The sequence below is a fragment of the Oreochromis aureus genome, linkage group 7 (assembly GCF_013358895.1).
Source record: "Oreochromis aureus strain Israel breed Guangdong linkage group 7, ZZ_aureus, whole genome shotgun sequence".
Taxonomy (NCBI): Eukaryota; Metazoa; Chordata; class Actinopteri; order Cichliformes; family Cichlidae; genus Oreochromis; species Oreochromis aureus.
In genome coordinates, this window is record NC_052948.1 from 59,432,041 (window position 1) to 59,455,506 (window position 23,466).

The following is a 23,466-nucleotide window of genomic DNA, read 5'->3' on the forward strand; positions in this document are numbered from 1 at the left end:
CAGTATTCTTTGCACGGTGCATTTTCACTGTGAAACAGCTATGTAAAGCTACATGTCCACATGTTTGCAGTAATGACACTAATATAATGCTGACAACATTATGAGCTGCATAATAAATCTTGTATTTTATTATTTTAGTAACTCAGTTGCTTATAACGTGTAATTATAATACTTGAGTTTCCTGGGTGGTACACCGGTTAGCACTGCTCCCTCACAGCAGTCCTGGGTTTGAATCCAGTAAGAGGTCCTTCTGTGTGGAGTCTCCTCGTGTCTGTGTGAGTACTTTCTGGGTAACCTGGGTTCTCTTGATAGTCCAAAAACATGCATGGGGTTTGGTTGCCTGTCTCTTCCCCTGACCCTTAATTGGAAAATTGAAGTTTGACTTATGTCTCTGAATTCAACACCTGAGGAATTGAAAAACAGAGAAAAATCCTGTATTTAAAAGTATTATTGCATATTGTATGTATTGAAGCCTCAGTGGATAACTAGTTGTAGAAGTAGCTTGAACAGTGGCGTCCATCAGGACATGCAAGGCAAGCAGTGCTTGCCTGTCTAAAAATAGCCATAAATGAAAATGTACCAACGTTTCATCTCTGACAGAATATTAACATATTAATATATTTTAATATACTTAAAAAATTTAATATAAAAAATCAAGATGTAGGCCTGTGTTTCTGAGCTCATGAACAACAATTTTTTCAGATAGGTGGTCCACACAGGACGGCCACTACAAACATGATTTGTAGAATATTGTGCTGGAAATTAAACATTACAGAAAGTATTCAAAATGATGTCAGTGTTATCTGCAGCAGTAATATTAAACCATTTAACACTGACGGAGATCATTTACAGTTTTGTGTGTGGCGAGGTGTTTTCATAATGATTCTTTTCCTGAAGGCATGATTCAAAAGTTTCCTCCACCACTTGTCAACTAACAATAAATAAAAATGATTTAAATATAATGAGCTCAGCGTATTTACCAGTACTCCCTGTGATCCAAAAACTGTGGTCACAGAAGCCCTGCCTACCTGCTATTTGCATCTTTTGTTTTCAAGGGGCAACCAATCAGAAGAAAGTTTCATTAAAGGGTGAGAAGCTTGTTTCAGTGGATAGGTAATAAGGATTTTATCAACTGTGAATCAAGTAGAGAATAAAAACATAAAGGTGGAAATGAGTTTTTCGAGAAGAGCATTTTGTTTTCAGTGCACGTTTCTGTGAAATAAACACACTGCACACCATCCATCCTACTCAATCCATTTTAATAAATAAATACAGAAAAATAAGTTCATGGCTCCATAGAGATGTGGTCCTAGTTATAATGCAGGTCAGTAGACAGAGACGCACTGAGGAAAGACAGGCTGCAATCACACAGAAGCAAATAATTTTATCCCTCTACTGCACAGATTTTATGCTTCCACGGCTGATGAAACATGAGCGATAATCAGATTTCACGTGACGGCCGCTCTTTATGTAGGCGGGGAACCGACGATGGCGGGTCCTGATGAAAAATCCAATTTGTTGAGCTCATGAAGCTGCAGTGACTGACAACAGCAAGCTCTGGTTACTGAACTATAGGAGCAAGATGTAGCTTATTGTACAGCTTTGACCTTCTGTTACCCTACAAAACATTACACCTTTGTATCTGCGTCGAAGAGGAAAAAATACAGAACACACAGAGCCATTATATGTCAAATTAATCCCACATGGAGAGACTCCTTGGCTACACAATAACAAGCCATTGTGGTTGGGGCTGAATGACCAACAAATCTAGCCATCCAGTCCCCGGACACTGCTTGTTAAAAGCTGCCAGCTACAGTAGTCGTACTGTGTGCAATTCATTATTCAGTGGGTTACCTCAGGGTAATTACAGTCACACGAGAACATAGAAACAACGAATGTCCCATCAGGTCCAAGACACGTGGAGGTATATTGTGATAAATGACAGTATTAACATGCGCAAAGTCACATATCTCTTTAGAGAATTCATATCTTTGTCACATTATAAAAAAAATAATCAAGGAACATATCTGCTCATCCAAAATAATAAAAAAAATAAAATGTTACTATGTTTAGCAGAATTAAAAAGAAAAATGGAAGACCTGCATCCCAATCAGTGACCAGTGAGTCTAGAAACACTTTTATATGGTAAGTTAGGACAAGCCATTCTATTAATATATATTTATATATATATATATGAAACAAGGATTAAGAGGACAGGAAATCATATCATCTCTGTCCGAGGGTGTTTTTATACAGTATCATATCTGAGCATATCATATCATAACAGTCTCAGTCTTTCTTTACAAGAGCTTATAATAAGAGCTTTCAAACACAGGTAGGATGTGCAAAAGGAAAGAAGTGCTACTCTGCAGCAGAATCAGATTCAAAATAAAGCGCGTAGACGGTAAGTAAATACATCTGTGCATCCCCAAAAAAAGAAAGTATCTGCAGCTATTTTAATAATTATCTGTTTTTCTCGAACAAAAAAATCCAACACTCGATGTTCCAATGATGTCAAATGTGTCTGTTTTTTTTTTAACCTTTTTTTAGTCTCAATTTAAAGTGAATTCAGGTTTTGGTCCACTGGTCAAACACCTTTTCTCACAGTTTTCTCATAAAATAAACAAATCCATCATAATATTTGGCTGATTGACCAATAATAAAAATAACACTTGCAGCTTTAGTTTAAAGGTCCGTCTTATACATATGTAACAAAATAAGGAATCTGTAGAAGATAATCAATTATTGACTTTCAGAGCTTTTGCAGTCGAGACTAAGATGACACCGCTGTGATGTGAAGTATGAATCCATTTTATCCTGTTAGGCACCATCAAACAAATAAAATGGACTTTAGCTTATTCAATAAAAACTGCTTGTGGTTATGAGATCTCTCTCTCTCTCTCTCTCTCTCCGTCGCCTTCTTTCTTCGGTCTCCACACTTCATGTACAGTTAGGTCCAGTAAAGTTTCTAAGCTACACACTGGAAACAGTCTCGTTTAGTTCTGTGGTGGCTCCTGTACACAGCAGCAAAGGGATGAGGTTCTACTAAGTTCGACTACTGTGCTCAGCACCAGCTCTCCGGGTGTTTACCAGACGAGCAAAGTGCTAGAGCGGAGTGTTTGCACGTATGAAGCTGTACACGTTCCTTCATGTACACTCAGCGGCAGAAAGCCTCAGCAGCGAGCTCAGCGGTCTGCTGCTTCACGCGATTTGTTCTCGGTAGCTAGTGACCCGCGGACCGCTAAGCAGCCTTTGTCTCCCAAATGTGGAAGCAGCACAACAAATATCACCCCGGTTTCACTTAGAGCACGTGGCAGCAGTTGTACTGAGCCAGCGGCAGGATCTTGGGTTTGTTGTGTGTCGGTATGTTGAAGGCCAGAGCTTTCTCACACAGTGGAAACTGAAAGAGACGCTCACGAAGCTTCACGCTGTGCCGTTTTCCCTGCTCCGCCCTCGGGGCAGACTCCTCCCGGGTCACCGCTGCACTGTGGGGCTGACACCTGTCTGTTAAGAGGTCATCTCTACCGCTGTCTCCTCCCCTCTCGCCTTCTCGTCCTCCTCGTTGCAGCTGCATCTTGTTCCGCCTGGCGGAGGACACCGGGGAGTGATGGGGGTCAGGTTTAGGGAGAGGAGGACGGGGTTTGTTGGTGTTGTTGTTGGGTTCCACCTCCTCGTCCTTTCCTTCCTCTCGGGCTGTGATGTCATGTTGGCCCTGACAGCACGGCACACCCAAACCCAGCTGGGAGAATGGCGAGACTTCAGGAGTCTGACTGACCAGCCTGTCTCCATGACTGACTGGCTGATCTGAAATCACACACCCACTGTCTTCAGTTTTGATTTCTGTCTCCACTTCTGCTTTGTTCCCCTCCTCCATCACCTCCACTGAGCTTCTTAACTCTTCCTCTTCACTGCTGTCCTGATTGTCTGCTCCATCCTGTGTCTTTTTAGTTTCTCCTTCTGACTCTCCCTGTAGTAAAGAGGCAGAACCTTCCCCCTCTTTTATCATACTTTCATTCTCTTCCTCCTCTTCTTCTTCTTCTTCCTCCTCCTCCTCTTCTTCTTCTTCTTCTTCTTCTTCCTCCTCCTCCTCCTCCTCCTCCTCCTCCTCACAGATCTGCTGAAGTGCTGGAAGGTTCTTGGTGATGGGAGGCTCTTCAGCTGGAGGTGGACGCAGGGTGAAGCTGAGGTTGGGCTGCCACGGAGCAGGGAAGGGCTTTTGAGATGATGGCCTTGCAGCGAGTAGATCCCCGCACTCAGGCACTCCTGAGTGGGGAGAGCTGGGAGAAAGGGCCCCTGAGAGCCAGTGCGGTGGGGCCTCCGGACTGAGGAGGGCGTTATCCAACCCCTGGAGCCAGTGGTGAGCCTCAATCTCATCAAGTGAGGAGCGGCGAGATGGATCCTTCTGCAGCATCCTGGAGATCAAACTGGTGGGAAAGACAGAGAATGTTATTGTTTGATGGAGCTGATGTAAACGCCTGTTATACTTTAAGCGATAAGCTTTTGGAGCGACTGATTTGACACAGAAAACGACCTGATTCTGATCTGATCTAGGCCATCGGCACACTTATTGTAACCCGTATGTCCAGAAGGTTCTTCTGTTCTATTCAGCTCCTCTTCTCAATTCAAACACACCATTGTGTGACCGAGGGCAGAGTCATATGACAAGTGCCGGGTCAGATGTTCGAGGATGTGTTTGCTGCTGCAGATAATCTGACAAAAACCACAGGGCTGAGAGTATTTATGGCTGTCGCGTTTTTAACCTCAGAAGACTGAAGACAAGCTGGAAAAAACCTTAGGGGAGGAAGATGGAGATAAAGCTTCTGTTTTCACACACACACACACACACACACACACACACACACACACACACACACACACACACACACACACACACACACACACACACACACACACACACACACCATCTACTGCTTTTGATAAACTTTACTTTTACAGTTTTTCAACAAATCACTATAAATTGTATTTCCAAGATCCTTCCTTCTCTTTCTTTGGTATTCAAGGCTAAGGCCTTTGACTCCTCATTCCTGATGTAAATAGAAAACATAAATAAATAAACAGGTGAGGTTATTTTCTAAAACAGCTGATCCAGTTAAATATGATTTAAGCATTTTAAATGGTGTATTTCTAATGGTGCCCATGTCGTGTGGAAACAGCTCAATGATGCAAGAATCGTGAAATGACCCTAAAAGTGGCGTGCTGCGATTTGAAGGTCAGATTTAGTGTTGGTTTAATTGCTGGCCAGTAATCTGAACTTCCCTCTTTCATAACACAGAGAACAAAAAAGATTGGTGCTTGCACAGCATTTCAGTCAGGTAGAGGTCTGGACTTTGACACCTTGATTCTTTTCTTTTTCAGTCATTCTGTTGTAGATTTGCTGCTGTGCTGGTAATCTCTGCCCCACTGAATGACCCAATTTTGTCCAAGCTTTAGCTGATGCACAGATGGCCTTACATTTGACTCCACAACACGTTGGTACACAAAGGAGTTCAGTGTGACATGTCGCTCAGACCAAATTTTCATCACATTTTTTTTTAATGACCTTTTTTTCCCCCCCTAACAAAAACACAAGACGATAACTAATAAAAATACTGGCGGCCGCCAATGCTGACCCTCAGACTCCTAGTAGATGCACCTGTGGTAGAAATGTCAAAATCCTATGTGACTTCCTGCTCAAGTTATGAGATTCACAAGTTTTTCAGAAAACTTGACCTTTGACCCTTAGGTCGAGATTATTGAAATTTGAACTCTTATAGGATATTTAGTAGTAGTCAATTTATTAATCCTGTGTTGCCTCGAGTTATCGCGTTCACGCCGCTTGCATGGCTAAGGGGTAAAAATGAATGCACGAGGGCAAAAAAAGAAAAGAAAATTGATGACATGTACTGACACTTTCATTAAGGAATAAAAACAAGATGAAAATATCCTCCAGAGACCAGATCCAAGATCAGAGATCAAACTAATGAAGTTAGGTAGAAAGGTTTGAAAGTGATCCAATCAGAGGTAATCTCCATGTGCAGTGGGGGCGGTACAACTAGTTCCCAATTCCCTCCGTTTCTCATAAAAAAAACACGACAAAATTACATCAATGTGGACAACAGGCAAGAAAATACATTTCTGATTTTTGTAAATTCATGTTGTGTATTTGAATTGATTTATTAGGATTTGAGAACTTCCTGGTTTCTGTTCACAGGACATCGTGCAGAGGTTGTAACTGGGTTTGGAGGTGTTAATGCTGTCCTGATGTTAACCCAGTGTGTGTGTTTTGGTTCAGACTGTGAGGAGTGAAGGTAAGAGTGAGAAGACATGTGTACCTGTGAGCTGTATTTTGTTGCCGGATTGGCAAAACTAAAGACCCAGATGTTTCTGCGTTGCAATGTTTGGGATGATTCTCACACTGTTAGGGAGAACTATATGTGCAGCAGGGTAATGGAGCCTTTGAGAAAACTAGGACACTGAAATTATTCAGTGAAACGCACGCTAATGAGATGATTTTACGGTCAGCAGATTTTTAACTCATCTACATCTACTGAACAGCAGAACCCTCTGGCAGAGAAATCAAGAATAAAGGATTCAGAATAATAAAACCTTTTTTTTTTTTCTGAAGGTCTGGCCCGGGAGGACCTTGATTGTAAGCTGAGACTTTACTCACTCTCTGCACTCGTCAGACACATGTTCAGGAATGGAGTACCGACAGTCCAAAATCATGACCAGAGTCTCGCTGTCGTTGGTTTCCTGGAAGGGAGGGACTCCACACACCAGCATGTAGAGGATCACCCCCAGAGACCAGATATCTGGAACACACACACAAAAATCACAAAAATTAGCCTTAAATAGCAAATCATTTCAGGACTGAAAATAGCCTCCAATCCCTCTGCTCCTCTCATCATAGTTAGAATACTCTGAGCTTCATGGGTCAGAGAGCGTATTTAAAAAATTTGCCTTTTTGAATGTAAGATGAAGACGCCTACAGTCAAGGAGAAAAGATACGTAAAGGTGGATTCAAGAGATGCTGATAGCTCTACTCATTGATCTCCAGTGATCTCCTGTCTGCCTTAGATCAATAGTGAGGTCTAGGGTCAGGGTACACCAACAGAGCAGCTCAGATTAAACTACTGCATTCCTCAATGACGTGAAACAATCTAAGAGGAAAGCTTGTGAGTAACAGCTGGATGTCCGGTTTTTAAGAGTCTAAACTTTGAGCACTAAGCTGTAGACAACTCGGCTAAGCGCTCCTGACCCCGACTGTAAAAACACATTCACACATGCCCGAGCTTCCTGACCGACAGCACTGCTGACAGCGTGCCCTTTTCCCGTCTCCTCCCTTTCCTTCCCCTTTTCCACTTGCCTACCCTCCCTCTCCTGTCCTGATGTAGCAAGAGGAAGTCGATGCACACTCAAAACAGCCTCAGTGAGGCAAGAACACAGCAGCCGGGTCAAGGAAACTCACGCAAGCTGAGGAAAGCGATCTGAGGGCTGAAGGCCATAACAAACAGATGGCTTGTTGTGGTGTTGTGCTATTCTGAGAATGATCTCCCTTCTATCTTTTATGCTTCTTCTCGTGTTGCTTCCCAAACACTGGAAAAAAGAACACTGAACACTCTGTTTGCATTGCGTGCCAGCCCCGATGTAACACTGTAAATATCACAGATCGTAAATCTTCATCGCTAAAACCTGCCTCTGCTGATATCCCGTTTCCTTCGTGTGCGACCTAAAGGGTAATTAAAGTGGTCTGACCTTGATTTTACAGCTTTTCCTGCTAATCTTTTAGTTTTTCTCTCCATTGTGGATTTTTCAGGGAACACTGTGCTCCACATATAAAGTTATTAAAAGTAATTTTTTAAAGCTTATTCACATCTCTTTTTTGTTCTTTCCTGCAGAAGAATTACAGCTGTGAAACCGAGACCGAAACTATGGTACAAACACTTGTCATGCCTGTACTGCGATACCTCTGAGGGGCTGTTAATGCATGGTTAATGCAGGTGAGGTCTGGTAAAAGACGTAACGCTCGTCAGAATTCAAATACCTACATTGAAAAACACTGACCGTTTCCAGGGGCTAAATCCTAAAGACTTTAGTGCCTCAGCTTCTTAACTATCACTCCTTCTTTAACCAGCTCATATTACTTGACCTTTAATTCAGCTTAAGGCTCAACCTGTGACATCAGTGATATCACTACATGGACAATAATGACATCTCGGTTCAAACTAACTGTCCACACCAGTAATAAAATATTAAGCTGTACTCCTGACTGTGAGAAGACCATCATCACCCACTGGTTAATGAGGTTGTGTTATGAGCTAATGAGCTAAGGGGACACAGTGTGCTCATTTAGTAAAATTGTCAGTGACACAACCAGTTTGAGTCTGAAGGGAACTGACGTTTACAAAATGAACATCACGCTGTATCAAAAGAGACTTGATATTACTGAACGAGACCAAAAAGTCATCCGGAAAGATACTTTGTTGCAAAAGCACATAGTTTGATCAAATTTATTTGAATTTAGTTGAAAAATGCCAATAGACATGCATAAAATAGCAGTTTTGCACCTACAGGGTGATTACCAAAGAGGGGTTAGCTGAAAACTCGGCATACTTCAGCAACATACATTTGAGGAAACTGGACAAAAAGAAGAAGTGGCAGTCCCAAAAACCTATCAACAACACAGAGACAGTATCTGAAAATCATGACCTTAAGAACCAGGAAAACAAAAACAAAAAACAAAGACCCGCCTTACACTGTATTTCCATTTATGTTTGCACATGTCAATAAATTGCTGCCTCAATTTCCCTTTTTCTTACTGAAACAAAGAAATGAGTAGAAGTACAACAGTGCTTTTTAGAGTACTGTTGTACTATAATCTGTGTTGTGTTATGTATGACAATAGCTTCTTTTTTTTTAATTAATGAATTTACACATATACCCCAGCTTTTTCAAAACCTTTATTAGTTTACAATAAAAGGGAAAGAGTGGGAGAGAGTGGAGTTGGGCCGTAGGCAGATTGGTTTTTAGATCTGAGACACATTGGACCAATTGGAGAGACTGAGATTACCAAAAAGCTCCACTGAACGACACAAGAAATCATTCCTGCCTGCCTGTGACCATCTCCCTGTACAACTCCTCCATCTAATACACTGTACACACTGCAAGAGTTCCACCCTTTGCACATGCTCTACAGTAACAAATGACAAAGTTTTACAGGTTAGAGTTAAATGTCAATCATATATATATTTCACCTCTATAATATTCTTGATATTTGAGTGATTTGTATATATTAGTGATATTTCTTAAATTTGTAAACTTTGTAATATATCGTATTATTTAATTAGTTTAGTCTGTTACTGTTACTGTCTTAGAGCAACTGTAATCCACATAATTTCCTTAGGGATTACTAAAGTATTCTGATTCTGATTTGAAAGGTTTTTGCATTCAGTGCAAACAGACACATGCTACCACGCTAAACACAAAAAGTTTCCACTGTTAAAAAAAAAAAAAAAAAAATTTCAATGGAACAAACTGCATCAGCAAGCTGCCGATTCGATTTGTTCTATTTAAAGCACCAAATGCACAGGTTTGAACTTTTTACCCTTTGAAATCCTACTAGGAGTAACCGCTGAAGGTTTTTATGAACTGAGTAGTTTCTGTCATATTTCAGGGCTGCTTATAGAACGAAATGTTTGCACCAGAAGTAACGATGGTCTCTGCTTATGCAGCTACCCTATAGGATGTGGTCATCAAACACAGAATTGTCAAACTTTATGCAATAGTTCAATGAAACTGGAGTGCTCTCCCACATTGGTGCTACAAGAAAGACGAGCAGTAACCACAATAAATAACATTTATACGGAAAATGTGGGGGGAGGTTTAGAGTTAATAATATAAATGACACATGTAATACCTGAGACTGCTAGACTGCTAACCATAACCCTGAGATGCTCTTTGTTTCCTAAACATCGACATCCGTTTCTCAGAATTGAAGACCTTGTGGACAAAGCACAGTTGCAGTGCAATCAGTTTTGCAACTAATTTAGTTCACATTAGTTTAAAATAACACATAACAGTGGACATGTTTCAGGGCACAGATAATCCTGAAACTGCAGAGATGCAGTGTGCCTGCAGCTTCACACACCGTTATAATAACACTAAACAAAAACCTCCTTATTAAATCCTGAGCAAGTCAGACATAAAAGGATTTCAAAAATATTTTTAGGAGTATAATAAAACATTGTGGTACATTCAAATCCTCCTCCATCCAGTGATTCTCACATGTACCAGCCCCGTATGTGATCAGACATCCAGCCATTGTCCCACATTGTTCTCATGACGGTCCAAACAACAGCCCTCAGTTCTCACCATACGACTCTCACACGCACGCTCATGCACACACTCATATTGGTCCAGGGACGTATTATGCAACAGGGAGGAGAAACCACTGAGTGCTGGGAGTGTACTTTTCTCTGCTCACTGGGGAATATCACACATTCTTACCATGCATTAGTGGCCTGCTGACAGGACAAAGATCAACAGCAGACACACACATACATCCACACAAAGTAAACACAAACCAGATGTAGATATAGGTTGAATCACATTAGAAAATAAGTTAAACTATAAAACTGTTGCGATACAAAACCTCGTGCACAGAATTCACTGCAGCTTCAAAGAGTTAATGACTGGTCTGTGGTTCTCTACTGGGGCCATCTCCTTTTAAGTACACATTTCGAGGCCAAATACGTCAGAAAGGGTCAGCACAGCTGACGCGTTTCCAACGGGTCCTCAAGTTCAGACTAAATATAAATGCAGCCCTTTTTTGCCCACATTTGGCCAGCATGAAAAATCCTGTTAGATCATCAGTAACCGATTCATACGCAGCATTACAGGAATTTCTCATGATCTTGGGAAATGTTATTATTCTGATATGATTATCCTCTAACTCTTACATAAAAATCGTGATAAGGAAGGAAGTTGTCAATGGATGCAAATATATACTCATCTGGTGTGGTTACTTTGACGTGAAACTGCATTACTTCAAAAGAGATGCAGTAATAAACTTTAAACGATATTAAATAATAACACCAGCCAAAACACAAAACTGAAACAATGATGAAATAATGTGATAGTTTTTATTACATTTTTTGCAGTGCCTATTGAAAATTCAGGCAAATTACATTTAGCTAACTACTTTGGATCAAAGCTGACATTCATACAGATACTTTTCAGGTTGTTCTGGTAAATGTAATATTACTAATATTGCTCCTGAATCATGTGTTCATCCCCTGAAAACAAATTTGAAGCTTACAGTGAGCATTCTGCAGAGTCCACACAAAAGTAGCTGAACCAGTGAGGAAGTACGTTCCCCCCTTACACACGGCAGAAAAGTATTCAAATAAAGTTTTGCTCTGTAGGCACTCTTATGACAAAGTAAGGAAATTATTTTGCTGTGCCACTGATATCTTAAAATAGAGACCAGTTGGTGACCTCCTTGGAAATCTCTGGGAAAAAATGTCTATTCCTCGACTGACTGGTAAATGGCTGCTGCACCAAAACCCTGCTAATGACTGCATTAGTTACTAAATGATTGCTGCTGTTGCCTTCAGTTTGCATGACACGTACCGATTCGTCTGCAAACACTTGCCATTTTCTCACTGAGCTGTAGTGACATTGTAAACACCTTTAAAATAAAAGTTGTACCTTACTGCAGCAACCAACACGTTTGTTTACAATTTCACTACCATATGGTGAGTACAGTTGTCCCTCGCTATAACACGGTTCACCTTTTGTGGCCTCGCTGTTTCGCGGATTTTTTTTGTGCAATTTTGCATGCTTTTTTCCCCCTTTTTTACAGTGCATTGTGTTCTGCGTCCTGATTGGCTGTAGACCATTGTGAATCTTGTGCCGTGGTCCTGTACAGTACAGAATGCGTTCATCTTGCAAAATTTACATAAATCTTCTATCGCTAGCAGAATGACTCTGAAGTGCTGTACTGTATGTTTGTAAGTTTTCCTCACAACAAACACAGCAATGTCGATGAAACGTTTTGCACCCTCAAAGGCAACCGCGGGTGCCTTATTTTTCTATGAAGGTTTGAACTTTGAGAGTGTTTAAACAAGAGGGAAAAGTGTGAAAATGTTCATGCCTGTCTGAGAAAAGTGTATAAAGTGCGTAGTGAGGGGTTTTACTGCTTTAAAACATCTATAATAATTGTAAAAAATAAAGTTGGCTACTTTGCAGATTTCCGCTATTGCGTAACTACCGCAATAAACGAGGGACCACTGTAATGCAAAGTACTGGTGGTGACCATAGCAACCTGCTAGCAACCTAAGCAATTGCAAGACTGTTTTCAGTGCAGCATCGTAAACTTTTTTTGTGACCAATTTCAGGTAGCAATTTCCAGAAATCTCCAGAAACTACTTGCCAACTGGCCATGGCATCAACCAGTAACTGCCAGATATCCCCACCTCAGATAATATACTGGTTGCCAACAGGTCTCCAGGCCTGTGTGACTGAAGCCTTACACTAACCTCTGAAAATTAACACATTCAGAATGTATTGATTTATTCAGAATAGGATGATGCCATTTAAAACACTTCAGCAATCACTTTCATTTATGGATATGCCATCAGTTCATTAAATTAACAGAAAGAATTTCCACTCCGCTATCACAGATTTGCCTAAAGAAGGTCCCTACTGTACACAGCCATACACACCATGTGCCAAATCCAAATTAACTTTATGAGAACGAACAGGTTTCTGTTAATATTATATCCAAAATGTGTCATGTTGCCTTCATGTTGCTCTCTTCTCCAACATGAATTTCTGAAATACTCATAATGGATGCCAAAAAGGATATATAGGAACCTGAAATATTGAATTCTTATTAAAAAGTACATCATTTCCCTGGATTGAGATGGTCAGGTGGGAGGCATTTGCTGACCTGAGGCAGAATAACCCTTTAGCCTACTTTTGGGCAGGTGACAGCAAAGATTTAGTTTAAAAGAGCAAAAAAGTTGAGAAGCATTTCTTGAGTTCTAAGAGAGAGCCTTTACAAATCAGGACATGCTGTGTCCAGAAGGATACATCTGTTTTTGGATTTAGTTGCTAAGAGATAATCTGTTCACTGCACCATTATACTTCCTGGTATTTTTCAGCATTGCTGGTGCTGCGGTTTTCAAGCTTTGGAAAACTTGTTGCTACAAACAGTCCAGCAGCCTTGAGGTTGATATGAAAACACCAACAAAGAGGTTTTGTCTGGAAAGCCTCTCGGTAAAGCAGCTCTTCCTTGGTCTAAAATAGGATGTTCATAGGGGGCTTTCCATGTGCTACTCCCCACTGGGTAATGAGCAGCCATCACCCTCCACCCTAAAGCAGAGAAATGTGTGGTGTGTATGATGTGGCACCCAGATACAAAGACATAACACATTTGTCGACACTGGAGAGCACATCAAAGAGTTTAAAGCCACTGGTAACCCCCAGATTTCATTACTGTTTCTGACTTACTAAGGACTGTATCTAGCGTGTAGGTATGTAGAGAATCTAACTGACACAAAAAACCCATACATTTAATGTTTCAGGCTGTGAAAAAGCAGCTTTTCCTGCATCACATTTGGGGTTTTTTTCCGATTATGCCAGCTTTATAACGTTAGTGCATTTTGCTGAATCTTTCCATGGCAACCAGCTGTCAGAAACACAAACATGTGTAGCTGACTCTCAGAGTAATCAGCCAAATGCAGAAGTTCCTCCTGTACAGAACATACCCGACCACTTTAGCGCTTCCTTTTTTCTTATCTGACATTTTCCGTAACTATATTGCACAGCCCTACTCTTTGTCATAACTCACCTCTTGCTGTCATATTTACATTTGTTCAGGAAGAGCTCTTTCCCACACTGATAAGCTACTATTTGTGTCCTCTTTTATTTATGACAAACTAATTCTCATTAGCCAGTGACCGGGGAAAAAAGTAAAAGACCCACATGTACCATTAACACGATGACCTTGGTCTGTGAAGCCTAACGTTTACACTTAGAGTGCAGAAAGTGTACACACATGCACGCACACGGGGCAGATATTATGTAACTGCAGTGTTTATCTTTTTCAAAGGCAAGAAGTCCTGCAGACATTCCTGCCTCTACTCTAAATCATATGACCGTCATCAAACACCAACACCACGTCTTCAATCAGGCTGCATGTTAACTATTGCTGGCCTGTAGACTTTGGCAGTTTTACAGTATATTCGGGTATTATTATCATTATTATTATTAGTAGTAATATGACTTTTGAACAACAAGTTTTTAAACACAGTCAGCATACAGCACGGCTTATTAGTGTTGCAGCGTTGGAACGATCTCCATTCGGAGTTCTCCAAAACTTTCTGTACACTTGATGATCACTTGATGATCTCGGCCTCACTTGATTCCCTGTCGCTGTGTAAGGAGGAGCTCTCTGAACTCAGAAGCAGAAAAAGCTCTCATCCTTTATCCTCCGTCTTTACAGAATGTTATGCTATCTAGATAGCAAGCATTGCCCGGCATGGTGCATGGTGTCTTCCAAATTATTGCCCCCCTGAAGAGACTTAGTTTCAGATTATTAGCTGTTGCTTTATATTGCTTTTTGTACCAGATAACTAGAACTGTGGGTAAGAAGGCTAAACAGTTAAAATAGGTCCCCTCTCCCCTGCATGTCAGTCCAATATTATAGTACATGTAAGCCCCTTGAAAAACCACAGAAGCTGCTTTGTTGGTTTACTGGTTTGGTGACATCCTGTATAAAGTTATCAGATGTACATACAGTGTACTTTCAGGCTTTAAAGTATAAAACAAAATCCCCATAGCAGCCCGATTATATCAGACTGAAATATCAAACGGACACAGACTGCAGTCTGTGTGTGTGCGCGCAAAGATGGGTTTATGAGTCATCTTACTAAGCTGAGATCACTGAGGGACATCTCTTCTTCTGTGCAGCTCAGGATTACGACAAACATTCATGAATATATAGATGCATGTGTGCACGGAGTGATGGAAGTGTACATTTCTGTCAAAGTGATGACATAAACATGAAATCTACAGGTTGAGTCACTGTAAGACGAGCAAAAATAGAACAGAAAAATGCACTTCGAGTCAAGTGAAGCAGAAAACAGGCTTAAAGGATGTAATAATAATAAATGGATTTAAATGGACGCCCTTCGAGAGGACGCTTTTAGAAACAGGAAGTGACACGAAAAAGGAACTAATGCAACTTGTAAGTCATGCTGCAGTTATGTGTGCGTGTGAAAAGATTCTTCAAACCATAATTCTCATCTTTACAACACCCATAAACAATATAGCAAATTCAAAGCACTGGTTTCTTAAATTACACTTTTTCTTGTTTTGATCCATTTACATGCGCAAATGCCAGTAAATGTCCTTCTGCAAGAGCACAAACTATTTTACATTCCAGACAGATGCATTTGTAGTTGACAGAACGGCAACCAGACCTTGCCGAAATCCAGCCTATTCCAGCTTAGCAGATAAGACCACCGACATCCCTGAAGCACACATGCTGAGTTTGCCCGCACCCCCCCCCCCGGGATGCGTAAGACCAAATCCCTCAATTCTCCTTCTGTTTCTATAAACTCAAATCCCACAATCTATCTGCTGGCTTCACCTCTAAACTCGCACAGATCCCAACAATACAGAGTAGCCTTTCTAGTAAGGATAAACAGTGATGCACAGTAGTTTCTCTTTCTGCTATCTCCTCATCTCCCTCTCACATACATACACACACACACACACAAATGCTTGTTATGCAGAGTGGGGGCACGCTGGTGAGCTGCAGTGGTTGGCTCCTCTGCAGAACGTGCCCAGTTGGCTCATGACTGGCTGGCTTGCTTAGACTGACCCAGATACACACATTAATCCTCAACGGATATACAAACACACACACACACACACACATACACACTTGCATACTAGCACACAAATATGGAAGAGACACACTGAGACACAAGGAAATGCACAGGGATACCTACACAGGGTCAAAGAGACAAATATGGGCACATACTGTTCACCCACACAAACAGTTGTCTCACGGAAAGAGACAATACAGACTTGTTGGTGAATTTTGACCGTGTTAGCAGTTTGTTGCAGCTGCATCAAACACAATCAGTAATTTTTCCACCCCTTTGGCAACAGCACATGACAAAACAGCTTCATCTTATCTTACCTAATCTGCTGACCTTACTGTGTGAACAAAAGATCTTCAACAGCCGTCAACCAGACTTTAAAAAATACGTTTTTCTAAACTACTTAATCTAAGGTTAAGAAAAAGAAATGTTAAAATCCTCAGACGAAAATGTATATTTTAACAACTTTGCTACCATGACAAATGGGTAAAATCTGATGTGGGTGCTGACAATGATAAGGCGTCTGGTAGAAAGCTACTGAATTTACCCTGAGGCAAGTTTACTCCTCTCAGGGTGGAAAATAATTAAATGACATGAAACAGATATTGAAGCCTCGATAGCAAAATTACACATGCTAATCAAAGAAAAGAAAGACTCTGATGCAGCATGCAACCTCTGGGCATCGCTTAAAAGTACAGAGGCCTTTAATCATTTCATTTTTTGAAAAATCTGCAGATTTGTTTCTCTATTAATCGATTCTACGAGAAAAAAATAGGGCACACTGCCTGCTTTAATTTCTCAGTCGTGTGTGTGTTAGAATGCATAACAACAACACAAAACAAAGTTCATTATCACATATTTGAGGAGGTAGAACTGACCAATGTCTGCTATTTACACTTTAAAAATGTTCAAGTTTTATAATACAAACACTCCATTGCAGTTTGTGCTCACCTGTCTACTTATGACCCCCTGTCACTGGTTTTACTGGGCTGCGAGTTTTTCCCACTTTACTTGAGAGGGCCACCCAGATATATTTTGTTTATTATCGATTCTTTATATAACTGAGACAACAACGTGATTAGTTTAATACTGAATAAACACCACATATTACTTTAAAAGCTCAGTCACTCCTAACCACTACCTCCAGTCTTTCCTGGCTATTGTGTCTGTAGAGACATGCAGGTTGCTGTTATGGCGGTCCTTCAGCTGTCTTAAGGCTTTTGTCCAGGAGCCAGATGGACTCCAGCTTCACTTACTTGGAGTGAATAGTCCTTTTTTCTGTTCTGGAGATCTGGGGTAAGCTGGAAGCTTGCAGAGCAGGCCAAGAAGGCAAGCTAGTCCATCCAAAGGATGAGGAACTCACTGTCGAGGCAGCTGACTACTGCCTCATTAAAAGTAGATATAGGATTACTGACTACAATATAATTATTTACTTGGAATTTTTTTAGGAACACAAGGAAGTCCCTTCTCTTGTGCATGCATATATCATCCCCCTGCCAGAAATACTCTTAAATTCTAAGCACTACTACTGTTCAACAGTTTAAGCAAATATTGTTTTTCCCCCTCATAATATTACCATAATAACAGAGTATAAAAAGGTACCCAACAAAGCGGATCTTTCTAAATATGATGATGTTATATAAGACTAATTTGCATTTTCTGTTTGCCTCCCTTTGTCTGGGTCTGCCTGGCAGCTTTAAAATCTCTGATCTCAAGCTCAGGGCTTAAAAACCAAAACAAAATAACAACACATAGATACAAAAAAGAAAATAAATTTTTCTCTCTTACCGACAGCCGGAGCATCATACTCTTCTCCCAGCAGAATCTCCGGAGCAGAATATGCCAGCGACCCACAGCTGGTGGCCAGCATCATCCCGGGCTGGAATAAGTTGCTGAACCCAAAGTCAGTGAGCTTGACGGCGCCTTGCTGAGGGAAGAAAACCACGTTCTCAGGCTTCAGGTCCCGGTGCACTACGTGCAGCTGGTGGCAGTAGGACACAGCACGCACAATCTGGGCGAAGTGACGCTTGGCGGTGACCTCGGCCACACCTCCCTCGTGGCGGAGGATGTAGTCGTAGAGGTCGCCGCCCTCGGCCAGTTCCATCACCAGGTAGAGAGTGGTAGGTGTGTCGATGACCTCGTAAAGGCGAACCACGTTGGGATGCTGCACCCGCCTCATGCACCTGAATAATGGAGGGACAAATTTAAATAAAGATGGTTTCAACCATTCACCTTTAACAACAAGCTTCTTAGTCTGAAATCAGTATCTGTTCAGTCTTTGTTTTTTATAATTCATACCTCACTTCCTGTAAGAGGTGGCTCGTTGCCATTACATCGAGTTTTGTCTTGTCTATCATCTTGACAGCCACCAGTTGCCCCGTGTTGACATTACGGCCCAGTTTAACAACAGCAAAGTGACCCCTGCCCAACGTCCGACCCAGATGGTACAATCCGCTGAGATCAGAGCGACCGGGGCTGCTCCGCAGGTCCAGATGTGCATCCTGGGAAGCAGTTGTACCTCCAGAGGAGTCCATGTTTGAAACTGAGGGGAGCTTCAGAAGGGAGCAGGTGGAAATTGGTTGTGTGAAGGTGTCAGGGCTGAGAAAAGGGAGGGGAGGTGCACAGCAGCGAAGTTCCTCACTACTGAAGAGTCGCCTGGTTGGACAAAGAAACGACAACACAATGAAACTAAATTGACTGTGCTGATTATTTTGGCCTTTGGCCCAAAGGGAAAAGGGCTTTCGATGAGGTCAGCTGCTGCTGCTAATGCCTCATCCCATCAGGCACGGGACCAGAAAGAGGCTGATATTAAACATCGCTTAACAAAAGGCACAGAAAACAGAACACGGTTAAATTAAGTAGCGAGGACTAGATTAGAGTGTAGCAGAATTACAGTCTAAGAATAAGAGCAACAGAGTGTAAAATATTGTGTTATTGTCTGAGGGGCTGTGTTTGGCTCCATCTCAAATAACACCATCAAGCGCAAATGGCACGCTTAATCAATACTGTAACAAGAAACCATAATGTACATCTGTGCGCGTATGCGAGTGTGTTTGTGTGTCATTAGTTCGGTTAAGAGGGTCACAAGGTGGCAATAGACCTGATGATATCATCATCATATCATCCCCAGCTTCACTGCTGCTTTCTTTCAATTTTTATTAGGTTATTTAGTTGGAGGAAAACAGGTAAACACACGGACGGGAGTTCATCTATAAAGGTGAAAAACAGAACAAATAAATTAGATGGTGTTCAAAGTTACTAGAAATTAAATCTTTGCTGTGTGCAGGGAAAACTTTAAACCCAGTAAATTAAAAAAAGTTGTTCTACACCTCTGAAGTCTCCATTGGCAGCTAATAGCCCCTTTGGCTCTTCATGTGTTGATTAATTAATAGATTATGTGCGGCTGGGCCTTATCAGCATCACTTTAGTGAATAAAACCTTGACAAAAATTGTAAAGACTGTTTCTTAGGGGTTGTTTTGCATCTCTGTAGGCACTCTGTATCTGTAGTTATTCCATAATTTTTTACTGGGCTGCGAGTTTTTCCACTTTACTTGAGAGGGCCACCCAGATATATTTTGTTTATTATCGATTCTTTATATAACTGAGACAACAACGTGATTAGTTTAATACTGAATAAACACCACATATTACTTTAAAAGCTCAGTCACTCCTAACCACTACCTCCAGTCTTTCCTGGCTAGTGTGTCTGTAGAGACATGCAGGTTGCTGTTATGGCGGTCCTTCAGCTGTCTTGAGGCTTTTGTCCAGGAGCCAGATGGACTCCAGCTTCACTTTCTTGGAGTGCATAGTCCTTTTTTCTGTTCTTCACGGTGTGATCGTTCTTTTGTGCCTACCTGCAAGTCTTTTTTTTACATTTCTGTTTTCATTTTGATTTAGTTTCAGTTACTTCCCAGAGTGTGCTTGCTTTCAGTTTGGGTTTTAGTGTTTAAAATGTAGCTAATATAGTTTTTTCCACCAAACTTTTAGCTTTTATTTTTCTCACGCCATAATTGTTTTCACAACTTTTTTCTTCCCATAAGCAGAAGAAACTTTTGCATCTCTTTGTATCTCTAAGTGGGCTTTTCTCTGTGACTTTTCTGTTGTTTTGAGTATTTGCAGTCATCGTGCATCTCTTTCCACAGCTGTTTTTCTCTCCTTTTTGTCATGTTGCATCTCTGCAGTTGTTTAACATCTCTTTGCAGTCATTTTCCACTTCTTTGACGTGAGTTTTGAGTGTCTTTGGCATTATCTCTGCTTGTTTTTGTGCCTTCTCTACAACTGTTTTGCATCTCTTTCGAGTTAGCGTTCACTTGATTACAGCCCAGAGGACCCCTTTGAGCTATTCTGAGGCAGACATATGATTTTATCAAAACAGACAACTGTTTTTTTTCATCTACAACCTTTTACACCACGATTTATTTATCACCAGTATATAACGCAGCATCACTATTATCGGCAGCCTATTTAAAGCCCCTCTGAACAGCTTCTCCGGGCAGAATCAGGCCTCCCTGTGTTAGATATGTGCTAATATCCTCGGTTGTACAGTTGTATCACATCCACGGCACCCCGTAATCCTGCCTCGGGGCTGCCACACTTGTGTTAAGGCCAGCTGTTCTCTTCTTGGCCTCAACTGCAGTCCCGAGTTGGCACACACACGCACGCGCATGTAGTCATCCTCCAAAACAACCGTTACCAACAACCTCACGGACACCGACAGAGCTACGGCAGTAAAGTGCCGTTACTGCTGTGAAGATACAGCGGTGGCGGCGGTGCTAACTTACCATTGTCGTGTAAATATCCCGAGTAGCGAGCGGCTCTTTCGGTCACTCCGCGGCTCCACGCTCGGTGTCCCCGCTGAATTCAGCCGTGTGAGTCGGCAGCTTCTTGCTGTCTTTCACAACACTCCCATGTTCCCAGTCCATACTTTTCTCATGACCGCCTGCCTCACTTCGTACCGCTCTCTCCGTGTCCTCGAGCACCGCGACCGCGCGCCCGCTCACCGAGTTGCAGGACGGAACTTGTCGTGCGCGCGCGCGTGTCCGGCTAGCTTTTGACGTCAATGCATATTTCGTCTCGCTCGCTCGCTCGCGCGGAGCAGCCAGCGGTCGCGAGCCTCTTGTACGCAGTGAGGAGAGGAAAATAACTGAATGAACGCTTCGGAAGTCCAAGAATTATGTAACGGCTGAGGTGTTTCTCTCTGTAAACAGGATCAGGGAACAAAGAGCTATAGCATAGCGTACTGACAGGACAGGGGCCCCAGGACAGACGCACACCAGGGCCCTCGACATCGTATCAAAGATGTCATGAGTCTTTGTGCTGGTTTCGTTTTTCTTTGCAGTCGCTCTTTTTCCTTCTGTCTACAGTTTCTTTATGCTTCTCTGTGCTCTTGCCCCCTCTTTGTAATTCTTTCCATTAGTTTCAGTGTTATTTTTTGAAGATTTTACTTGTCTTTTTGGTTGTCTTTTGGATCCTTGATAGGCAGTTACCGGTTCCCATACATCCACTTTATGTTTCAGTGTGACAATTTTTGCATTTGCCGTGTTATCTTTGCTTTTTATATTCTTTCTCTCTTCGTAGTTCAAATGTAAATGCACTATATTGCCAAAAGTCTTCACTCACCAGTCCAAATCCTTGAATTTCTGGTGTTCCAAACACTTCAACAAATGCGTAAATTCAAGCACCTATGCATGCAGACTGCTTCTACAAACATTTGTGAAAGAATGGGTCGCTCTCAGGATCTGAGTGAATTCCAGCATGGTACGATGATAGCAACCATAAATATTCCACAGTAAACTGTCTGATATTATAACAAAGTAGAAGAGGTTTAGAATGGCAGCAACTAAGCCATGATGTACTAATCAACGATCACAGCAAGTACAATCATAGCAGATGCTGAGGTGCATGGTGTACAGAAGTCACCAACTTTCTGCAGAGTCACTCACTACAGAGCTCCAGACTTCATGTAGCCTTCAGATTAGCTCCATAACAGTTCACAGAGAGCTTCATGCAATGGGTGAACCATGGCCGAGCAGCTGCATCCAGGGCTTAGATCATCAAACCCAATTCAAAGCGTTGGATGCAGTGGTGTAAAGCACGCAACCACTGGGCTCTAGGAGTGGAGATGTGTTCTCTGGGGTGATGAATCACACTTCTCTGTCTGGCAGTCCAATGGATGAGTCAGGGTTTGGCGGTTGCCAGGAGAACAGTACTCTCTGACTGCACTGTGCCAAGTATAAAGTTTGGTGAGTGGGGATTATGGTGTGGGGTTGTTATTCAAGAGTTGGGTCCGGCCACTTAGTTCCAGTGAAAGGAACACTTAATGCTTCAGTGTACCAAGACATTTTGGACAATTTGATGCTCCCAGTTTGGGGATGGCCCCTTCCTGTTCCAACATGACTGCGCACCAGTGCACAAAGCAAGGTCCATAAAGACATGGATGAGCATTGGGGTGAAACAGCATTTCGGTGTGCTGTATACTGTGTATATTGTTCTGACAATAAAGTCCTTGAATCTTGAATATGTGTGAATAGTTTTGGAAATATAGTTTACTGATTGTTTAGCTGATGTGTCCTACTGCCTTGGCCCTTCCAACCTAAGATAAGTCAGGATTCTTTGTAATATTTTTGTATTTGCAAAATGCAAAAGGAGAGTTTTGTGTCTTCTTGTGGGGCATTTTAGGTTTCTGTGTGAATTGTTTTGCATTTGTGATCGGGGTTTTTTTGCCTCTTTTTTATGGCATTAGTTTTGTCTTTGTGGTCACTTTCTGTCTCCCTGTAGTCCTTTTTTGTAGCAGATCTGTCCCACTGATCCCCTGACCAGTTGGCTTCCCATGACCATATGACTTTATTCATTTGACCGGAAATCACACAGAGTGACTCAGAAAGCCTCGAGGGAAATCAGGGCTTAAAGTTGACCTATTCTTCTTTTTCTTGTTTTCTGTCATGCGGTACAATAATGGATGATCACATTAAATATGATAGTTAGTTTCAAATAATCAGGTCAGTTTATGTTAAACAATGTGAGGCAAGAGCTCTATTTTTTTCTAGTCTTGGATCTCTTTCATCTTGCTGGGAGCTGGTATTGTCGTCATCTGAGGCACACAGCTTTAACTGTGAGCACTGAGCTGCCATCCATTTGATGTTCAAATTTTCTGTTTGTGAGGAGAAGGCTGTCCCTCAGGAAGGGAAGACCAAAACCTTTAAATGGTTGATGCTCTGAGATTGTAGTTTAACCTAAACAAGGATTATTGTAGAAAAGCTACTGTAGTAAAGTCCAAGAATAGAAACTGTTGCTCACAGTCAACATGAACACTACAGATCCACTGAAATAAAAAAGTCTCAATTTATAATTTTCTTTATTCAGAAAACATTTCTGTGCTGTCTCTTTAAAGAATCAAAATAGTATTATTAATGATGTCATGCATAAATATAAGTTTAAATGTATATGTTAATTTGAACTGATGTGTAAGATATTTTCACTCTCGAATGAAGATTTTATTTGATGTTTTTTTGTTCTGTTTGGTTTTAAATGTGAAGCATTGTTACTCTGCAAAGCTGCATTTGTCTGCAA

General features: G+C 41.5%; 1 protein-coding gene across 1 annotated transcript; it reads right to left on the bottom strand.

The window, feature by feature from the left end:
• Positions 1 to 1,242: 1,242 nt before the first annotated feature.
• snrkb (SNF related kinase b) lies at positions 1,243 to 20,994 on the bottom strand. Its single transcript, XM_031734205.2, has 5 exons — positions 20,679 to 20,994; positions 18,195 to 18,551; positions 17,685 to 18,079; positions 6,671 to 6,812; positions 1,243 to 4,424 (listed from the first exon to the last, which is right to left on the bottom strand). Exons 2-5 carry the CDS (start codon positions 18,428 to 18,430, stop codon positions 3,302 to 3,304), a joined length of 1,896 nt encoding a protein of 631 aa, XP_031590065.2. The 5' UTR covers positions 18,431 to 18,551; positions 20,679 to 20,994; the 3' UTR covers positions 1,243 to 3,301.
• Between the last annotated feature and the right edge of the window lie 2,472 nt (positions 20,995 to 23,466).

Excerpts from the sequence above, each read along its gene's own strand:
- snrkb (XM_031734205.2), bottom strand. The coding sequence starts at position 18,430 with ATGGACTCCTCTGGAGGTACAACTGCTTCCCAGGATGCACATCTGGAC. Across the intron at positions 6,813-17,684 it reads GTATGATGCTCCGGCTGTCG|ATATCTGGTCTCTGGGGGTG; the intron begins GTAAGAGAGAAA and ends TGTGTGTTCCAG. Across the intron at positions 4,425-6,670 it reads GTGTCTGACGAGTGCAGAGA|TTTGATCTCCAGGATGCTGC; the intron begins GTGAGTAAAGTC and ends CTTTCCCACCAG.